Source organism: Primulina tabacum, chromosome 1, assembly GCF_025594145.1.
Source record: "Primulina tabacum isolate GXHZ01 chromosome 1, ASM2559414v2, whole genome shotgun sequence".
Classification (NCBI taxonomy): Eukaryota; Viridiplantae; Streptophyta; class Magnoliopsida; order Lamiales; family Gesneriaceae; genus Primulina; species Primulina tabacum.
Genome location: NC_134550.1, coordinates 58,372,110 through 58,381,085, shown reverse-complemented (window position 1 = coordinate 58,381,085; position 8,976 = coordinate 58,372,110). Strand labels below are relative to the sequence as shown.

General features: G+C 34.5%; 1 protein-coding gene across 1 annotated transcript; it reads left to right on the top strand.

Moving 5' to 3' along the window:
• Positions 1-2,358: 2,358 nt before the first annotated feature.
• Positions 2,359-8,608, top strand: LOC142554860 (long chain acyl-CoA synthetase 8-like). Its single transcript, XM_075665521.1, has 12 exons — positions 2,359-2,578; positions 3,442-3,996; positions 4,193-4,273; positions 4,460-4,732; positions 5,107-5,238; positions 5,322-5,495; positions 5,736-5,965; positions 6,108-6,225; positions 6,658-6,789; positions 6,877-7,011; positions 7,586-7,792; positions 8,339-8,608. The coding sequence occupies exons 2-12, from the start codon at positions 3,487-3,489 to the stop codon at positions 8,501-8,503; spliced, it is 2,157 nt and encodes a 718-aa protein (XP_075521636.1). The 5' UTR covers positions 2,359-2,578; positions 3,442-3,486; the 3' UTR covers positions 8,504-8,608.
• The last annotated feature ends 368 nt before the right edge of the window (positions 8,609-8,976 follow it).

Sequence of the window (8,976 nt, the reverse complement as noted above, 5' to 3'; positions counted from 1 at the left end):
TGTGCCGTCGAGCTAATACCTATGCTTACAGTTTTCCAATTTTCTCTTTGTTATTTCGTGTGGATGCCTCATAGCGGTTCAGATGTGCTTTGGTTGGCGTTTGTCACGTATGTAGTTGATCACGCATTCCCACATCACTTGACCATATGTAAAGATAGGCAGGTCAAATTTAATGATGCTTCCATCTCCGGAAGAGTTACTCCCAATGCAGTGTAGGAGCCTATGGTCGTCACTTAATAAGTAGACAAAATACCATGTTGATGTACCGATGTAACTTCTACTTGTAAATGGCATTCATATACGGGTCAAGATGTAAACGTTTCTGAGTGGTCCATGTTTATGAAGCACGCCCAACACTTTTCTATGTCCCCTGCCCTAGGATGTTTCTTGCTTGCACATCATCGGGCCATTTTTTCTTGCTTGCACATAGGATGAAAATGGGCCTGTTTCTAGTTTTACTTGGACTTTTTGAAATATATTGATTGATTCTTTCGAAAACAAGTGGAGGAAAAGACAAGAAAAGAAAAACCACAGCATTGCTGTTGAATAGATATGAAGACATTTGAAAAATGTTTTATTTCTTAAAACACGAGAGTATTTGATCTAGTCATATACTTCCTTTTATCTCTTCAACAGACTAAAGCTAAATAAGGATTATATTTCCCTTATAAAAATTACAATTTTAAAAAATATTTGAAGTGTTGTTTCCAAAAAAAATGTTTTTCTAGTCTAGCGCATTTGGTATTGAGAATCGTGAAATCAACACACACCATCTAAATAGAGCACGTGAAAAAATTGGCATTCTTTCTTTATGTAAACAGGCATGATATTGAATTATTGATGTTCCAACCCTACGGTGGCAAAAACAAACTAGAGAGAAAAATATAAAACCATAAAACTTTCATTTCATTTTCGATTGTCCTAAATATATAGTTCATTTTTTGTATTTATTATTATTATTTTTACTATTATATAATTCAATCAAGTTTTGAAAAATATGCAACTATGTTTTGAATGAATTAAATGAGGACAAAAAATGAAATTTATTTATAAATCTCGTTTTTTCAATTATTTTTTTAATTTGTTTGAAAAAACAAACAGGTTTAAGACGAAATGAATATTACAAATTCAAGATTTAATTTTTAAGATGATATTACAATTTCTTATTTTAAATGTTATGTTTATATAAATAATATTAGATATCATACTTTTACTATCTTATCAAGTAAAGTTTCTTAAAATAATTAAAAACATTCATGTGAAACGGTTTAGTCAATTTTGTGATATGGATCTCTAATTCGATTCGATTCATGAAAAATTTTTATTTTTTATGATAAAAATATTACTTTTTCACTTAAATATGAATCGAGTTAATTCATCTCACCTAAAAGATATAATCATTAAGACTTATTTTAAAATAATTGATTTGTTGTTTTTAAATATGTGACTTACAATAATAATTCACTTTTTTGATTAAAAAACCATATAAAGTCTAAAATAACAGAACATACAAATTTATTCGTTCATCCTATAGAATCGACGAATCACATTCTCGAAGTTGTGAGAGTATATGAAATTATATGATTCCATGTGTTCTGATAGCATGGGGTAGTGTGCCTCACCGTCGCAAAACAGTCTATAATTTAAAGATTATAAAAATATTATCTTATCTAACTTATATAAAACGGTAAAAAAATAATATTATATTTCGCGAGATGATTTCATAAATCTATTAATACAAAATCGATCAATTCGATTTATATTTAAATGAAAAGCGATAATTTTAGTAAAAAAATAATATTTTTTCAAGAATTAGATCAGGTTAGTGATCTATTTTATAAAATTAACCATGAGATCATCACATATTAGTTTTTTTTATTTTTTGAATTATAAGAAATTTAGGAAACATTTGAAATACATAAATAATATATAATTAATTGTTACTTTTTATGTTGCATAATTTTCTATTACAAAACTAACGCGATATCGTTTTATGACTCAATTTCTGACCGACCTAATTCATAAAAATATCATATTTTATGTCGAAAGTATTAATTTTTATATCAATATTGATCATATCGACTCATATCACAGATATAAACTTGTATGATCATTTTACAATAGACCTACTCATTTTCAATTAAAATATAATTTGAACTGTTCTTAAAAAAAAACTACAAAAACTCCTTCTTATTCGTTAATTTTATGAGATAAATCTTCAAATTGCTCTGATTTACGAAAAATATTAAATTTTAAATAAAAAATAGTAATTTTCAATAGCATAAATCGAACCGATTCATATCTCATGTGCCTACTAATAAAAAGTGTGTGTATATATTATACACGTAGTTCGAAATTGAAAGCACTGGATTTCAAGTACTTGTACCACCCGCCCCAGTAGCCTGGAGATAGATATAAATACATACGCATATATGTACACACACATATATTCCAAAATCCAAACTAGCACTTTACAAGTTTCCTAATTTTGCCCGATCCAGCTGCCATCTTTCTACATTTTCCGATTCAGAAATCCGAAATCTTCAAATCCCACTAATTCTATTCGCTCTCCACCAAGGTATGGGTTACAGTTTTCATTCATTGCGATACCTCTTTTTTTTTATCCCTTTTTTTCCTAATCTATATCCATGTATATGATCGTGGTTTCGATGTTTTTAAATAAAACTTTGCGTGTATCTAGTATCAGATGACCAGCTCTTGTATTTTTTTTTCTTTTTTGAATTGAACTGGTCACCGACTAACTTTGATTGAGTCAGTCATTACTGCTTGCGTTCATCAGGATCCGTGCTTTTTTCCACGATTTTGACGTATGATGGAGTAATTTTTATGTGTGAATGATTTGAGTTTCATATCAGCTGCTTTGTTTTGAATGTCCTACGTTGCTTGCGTGTGTTTTTCTAGTTTTAATCTTTCTTGTGTCGTGCAATAGTTTGGTTTTCTCTGTCAAGCCAAACGACCGAGGAGAAACCAAGGGAGGTACATCAACCTAACGGGTAAGTAGAGGGGGTCTCCGCAAACCAAACTGTATATTATCTTTTCGAAATTGTAGTTTTTGTTCCAAAAATATATTAATTCATTCCTCATTGCAAATCTTTGATCTGCCTAGACCCATTAAAATTGGTTGTTGCATAAGTCTTTCTCATCCTTCTGATAAAGTGGTCAGGGGGATCTCGTCTGAAGCACAATGTTTGAGTAATGCCTAGGAGAGTCTGGTCCCATATATGCGTGCTTTGGATTGATTCATACTATCGTCTGCTATGTCTAGTCATTTACTTTGATCGTATTTTAGTTTTAATGATATGTTTGCAATTCTTGTGAACATAATATTAATTTAGCTACACTATGTTTGATATTCACGTTTATGATATTTCTCCTATTATGGCTAACCTTTTCACCTGTTTCATTGTTGTTCATCTAAAGTTGATCGTGACTGGGTCAAAGTGAAGTATCTTGAACGCAAACACGATGGATGATGTGGGGGGTAACTTTTCTTTTTCGACATTTAAAGACAATGGTTCATATGGAATTGTTTGTGCTGTCATCATGGCTGTAGTTATACCTATACTTCTTGCCGTGGTTCTTGGGGGTAAAAGAAAGGCAAAGCAGAGAGGTGTTCTTGTTGAAGTTGTTGGTGGTACTGATTTGGTAATGCGTAATGCTAGATCTGTCAAATTGGTCGAGGTTCCTTGGGAAGGGGCTACAACTTTGGCTGCTTTGTTCGAGCAGTCTTGTAAAAAAAATTCCGGTGAAAAGTTTCTTGGGACAAGAAAAGTAATTGGGAAGGAATTTGTTACTGCTAGCGATGGGCGAAAATTCGAGAAACTTCATTTGGGAGAGTACCAGTGGGAAACTTACTCTCAGGCTTTCACTCGTGCCTGTAACTTTGCGTCCGGTCTTCTTAAAATAGGTCATGATATGGACACTCGTGCTGCAATTTTTTCTGAAACTTGCGCAGAGTGGATGATAGCATTTCAGGTAATATTAAAAGTTTTCATGTAGGTTTTGGAACTTCTGTATTGTTCTTCTTTCTGAGTCTTTTCTGTGCCATAACCAAATTTACTTGCTCTTTAGTAATCTTATAAATTCAGGTGTATATTTTTGGACTTCTTATTTTGGTTCCGAGTTTTTTCTTTCTGTGCAATAACCAATTTTACTTGCTCTTTGGTGTCAGGCATGCTTCCGGCAGAACATCACTGTTGTTACAATTTATGCTTCCTTAGGGGATGATGCCCTAATTCACTCACTTAATGAGGTTGTAATTAATTCCTCACTTCAAAACTTTTTTCCTGTTCAATTTCTGCATTCATTATTTTACCTTGTATCTTCACATTAGTATGCTTTTGTTTTTTCTTTCATGGTTGGGTAAAATTTTGCGTTGAGATTATCCTTGTAAGAACTCCATCAGCGAGTATTACTTACTTTCTCCAATGTTTGTCAGACTCGAGTATCAACTGTGATTTGTGACTCGAAGCAATTGAAGAAGTTGGCTGCAGTAAGTTCGAGTTTGAAAACCATTAGCCAGGTTATTTATATTGATGATGAAGACACTACAAGTGGTTCCAGTGCATCCGAAGATATTGGAAATTGGAGAAAATTCTATTTTTCCGAGGTTGAAAAACTTGGAAGCAATAATCCTTCTCGTCCTAGTCTGCCAATCAAGAAAGATATTGCTGTCATCATGTACACAAGTGGCAGTACGGGCCTTCCTAAGGTTTGACTGAAATTGTCGTAATGCTGGTGGACATGTATTGAAATCAATTTATTGCTTGGTTCATGAATGCACTATGCTCTTCTTCAGAGGAAATTAACGTTTGTGCGTTGCAATACTACATATATAAACAAATGAAACCCTTTTGATTGCATCTTCTGGGTCGTCATGAAGAAGGATACCTGAAACAAAAAAATTTGTTACCTCTTTTCTGAATGAGATGATTTTAAAGTTTTATGCATAGAAGTTAAAATGGTGTAAGAAACTTAATATGTTCCAGAAATTTTGAATAATGCTGATTCCCATTTCTGCCACATTTTGCTCGCAAATTGTGATTTTTTTTAAATCAATAACATGATCTCCTATTCGTTTTGAAGGGTGTTATGATGACTCATGGAAACATTGTGGCCACTGCAGCTGCCGTTATGACAGTCATTCCAGGAATTGGAAGCAAAGATGTCTATCTTGCTTATTTGCCTTTAGCTCACGTGTTTGAGTTAGCTGCAGAGGTAGCCTGTTAGTTAAACTTTTTGTCTTGACTCATGGTCATGGATGATAATTCTTCTACCTCTATGATTTTGTGCTTTTCCAGACTGTGATGTTGACTGCAGGTGCCTCAATTGGCTATGGCTCAGCACTGACATTAACAGACACCTCCAACAAAATAAAAAAAGGAACACAGGGAGATGCATCTGCATTGAAGCCTACATTGATGGCAGCTGTTCCAGCTATTCTAGACCGTGTTAGAGACGGAGTTCTGAAGAAGGTCTTTCGTAAACTGTGTTTTCTTCTTCATCAGTATGCTTTATATGTGTGTTGTGTATGAGGTTGTAAAGGTCGAAGAGATTCAGTTTTATCTTCTTTAATATGTATCCTTTTCTTAAGTCGTGTTTTCCCAATTAGCTGGGGAGGGAGGCAGGGCTAAGGCAGTGTGCTGCTCTATTATTTGCCGATGCAGTTGCGAGTAATGCAGCCTCTAACTCTTGTATCCTTTTCTTTGTGTCAGGTTGATGAAAAGGGAGGTTTTGTGAAAAAACTTTTCAATATTGCTTACAATCGCCGATTGGCAACTATTGAGGGAAGCTTGTTTGGTGCGTGGGGTATAGAAAGTCTCTTTTGGGATATTGTTGTTTTTAAGAAGATAAGGTCTATCCTTGGAGGAGAAATTCGACTTATGCTTTGTGGCGGAGCTCCTTTGTCTGGAGATGCTCAGAGATTTATCAACATTTGCATGGGGTAATTCTTCTACGATTTTGCTTACAGAAATAATCACAGTATCCATTCAACCAGTGCAGTTGCTTCTGCTTAACGAGTTGTCTGCATTTTTCAAATTGTCTTTGATATGTTTTTTGGCACCTGGATCTGCTTATGTTGTTAGGGCGCCTATTGGTCAAGGATATGGCTTGACTGAAACATGTGCAGGAGCTGCCTTTTCAGAGTGGGATGACCCTTCTGTTGGGCGTGTTGGTCCTCCACTTCCTTGTTGCTACGTCAAGGTAAAATTTAATTTGCTAAGTATTATTTGAATATTAAATTTGTGATTTTTCTTGCTAGAACAAGCAAGTGAATAATATCTGAGACGTCTTCCTCGTTTGTCTTTCTTTTATAATTTTAATGGAATTCATTCTTTATTCAACTATTAAAAACTGCGTTCAAAAGAATATTCAAAAGCATCCCGTAACCGTAAGTTATATGTTATAATCTACTTTTGGATCAATCCTTATCTAAGATTGTTTGCATTTTGCAATCCGGCAAGTTATCCTCTACATTTCAATCTTGAGGGCCTGTAATTAAACACTTCCTACTGAAAATAATAAAATGCGAAGGCAAAAGAAACTACCAGTTGTAATTTTGAAGTGTTCAGTTTTTGGAAATCAAACATTTTTGTTTATTTCTGCCTAACTTTGCTTTGGTACTTATTTTTGCAGCTCGTGTCTTGGGAAGAAGGTGGTTATACTATAGTAGATAAGCCAATGCCACGGGGAGAGATTGTTATTGGTGGACACAGCGTGACAGCTGGGTATTTTAACAATGATTCCAAAACTAAAGAGGTGTACGAGGTGCAAACTCGCTTTTAGTGGACAAGGTAATTAAGCAACCACTGGTACCTCTTTCTAGTTTCTAACTAATGTATTTCTCTCATACAGGTCGATGAGAGGGGCATGCGTTGGTTCTACACTGGTGATATTGGAAGGTTTCATCCTGATGGATGTCTTGAGATTATTGATAGGAAGAAAGATATCGTGAAGCTTCAACATGGCGAGTACATCTCACTTGGAAAGGTAATATATCAGTTGCCAAGCAATTGTGGAGTGGGTAATCAACTTGGTTGGTCTCTCATCAAATAGACTATTTTTTGGGATTGATCTCGCATCTTTGGCTAATCACATGATATTAATGCATTGTGTTTGATCTCTCATCTTAATGTTATGGTCTAGTATTTGTGCAGTTTGTTGAGAATCAATTAAGTGGATGAGGTACATTGGAAAGGGTTACCATCGGTCAGCATTGATGTTATGGTCATATGCATGTTACAGCCCTTATAGATCGTATTAAGAAGTGCTTGAATACAAATAAACGTGAGTGATGGACCCCATGGGCATCGATTGCCAAGAGGTGGACAACGTCACGATATCGTATTAGTTACGCAAGCAAGACTTTGAGTCACTTATAAGCATCGTAGGGTTTCAAATGTAATAGGCTGGTCTTTTGGGCTTGGACTCTTCATTAAGGCTTATTACCTGAGATTATAATCAACCGAAGAGGATACACTCCATCAAGTTTTAACACGAGTATAGTTTATGTTTCTGTGTTTGATCAAGGTAGAATTTGATTCTTCAATGCTGATAATTTCAGGTTGAGGCAGCAGTGTCGTCGAGCACATATGTTGATAGTATTATGGTCTATGCAGATCCCTTCCACAACTTTTGTGTAGCCCTCGTGGTGCCTGCACATCAGGCTCTTGAGGGATGGGCTCGTGATTCTGGAATAAAGTACGGGGATTTTCCTGATCTATGCAAAAAGTCTGAAGCGAAGAATGAGGTTCAACAATCACTTTTCAAGGTTTGTTTCTTTTCACTTCCGTAGAATATATACCCTTGTTATCTAGTTAAAATCCATCGCATGAACCTCTTGTTTCTATGGTGAATTTATGATTTTTCTTAAAAGTTTAGCTGTGTTGCTTAATGCATGGGTACATAATTAGACCGCGGCCTTTTAAACCCTTCTGGAGTGGAAACATTTTGTACCTATACATATTATATGTCCTACTTTCTGAAAGTGCTCACTCATCGTGTTGGGTTCTTATTGGTCAGATATGGGGATGACCATACACAGCTACAAGAGAAAAAATCAATCTTAAAAAGGAAAAAATGATAGTATGGGATTGGATAAAGTTATATCTTGATTGTGAACAGAAATAAGGAACTATGTAAATTCCTACCAGAAGAAAGGACATAAGAAAAAGTCAATTCGGCTAAATTGGAAAAAACGAAGTGTTGGTAGTAACATTTCGAATGTTTTTTTAAAATTTATCTTTGTCAAATATTACTGGCACATCTTTATCCCTGTAACATAGCATGTTACTCATTCCATTGGTATAACATGCAGGCAGCCAAGGCGGCTAAACTTGAAAAGTCTGAAATTCCGGCAAAGGTTACGCTGTTGCCGGAGCCATGGACTCCAGAAAGTGGTTTGGTCACTGCAGCTCTGAAATTGAAGAGGGAGTCATTGAAGAGCAAATTTAAAGATGAGCTCGAACTGTTGTACAAGTGAAACAAATTTGATGTTGGATAAATTATGTCTGATGTATTTATATTAAAAGTGCAACCTCGATTTTCGAAATTTAATGAACTTTTATAGGAAAGTCTTGGAACGAAATCCTCTGCAAACTCTCTACATGAAATGTCATATGAGAATGTACGTCATATAATTGGCCATTATATCAAGTAATTTTTTACATAATTAAAATTATTTATTTTTGTGTAATATGTAATACAATATAGAATGGAGTAGATAATTATATTTCGAAAATCGTACTATTGTTTTTGAGGGGTCTGAAATTATGTATGTTTTGATTGATGCGGAATTGCTGTGTGATTAATAGATTTGTGCCTTGTAATTAAGTACTTTCGGTTCCAATATTAATAGATTTGTGTACTTTTCAAGGTTGAGATTCAACAGTGATATTGTTATTGTTGTTTTTGATACCGATAATTGCTATCGCTTTGTAGTTTCTATTAATGGAC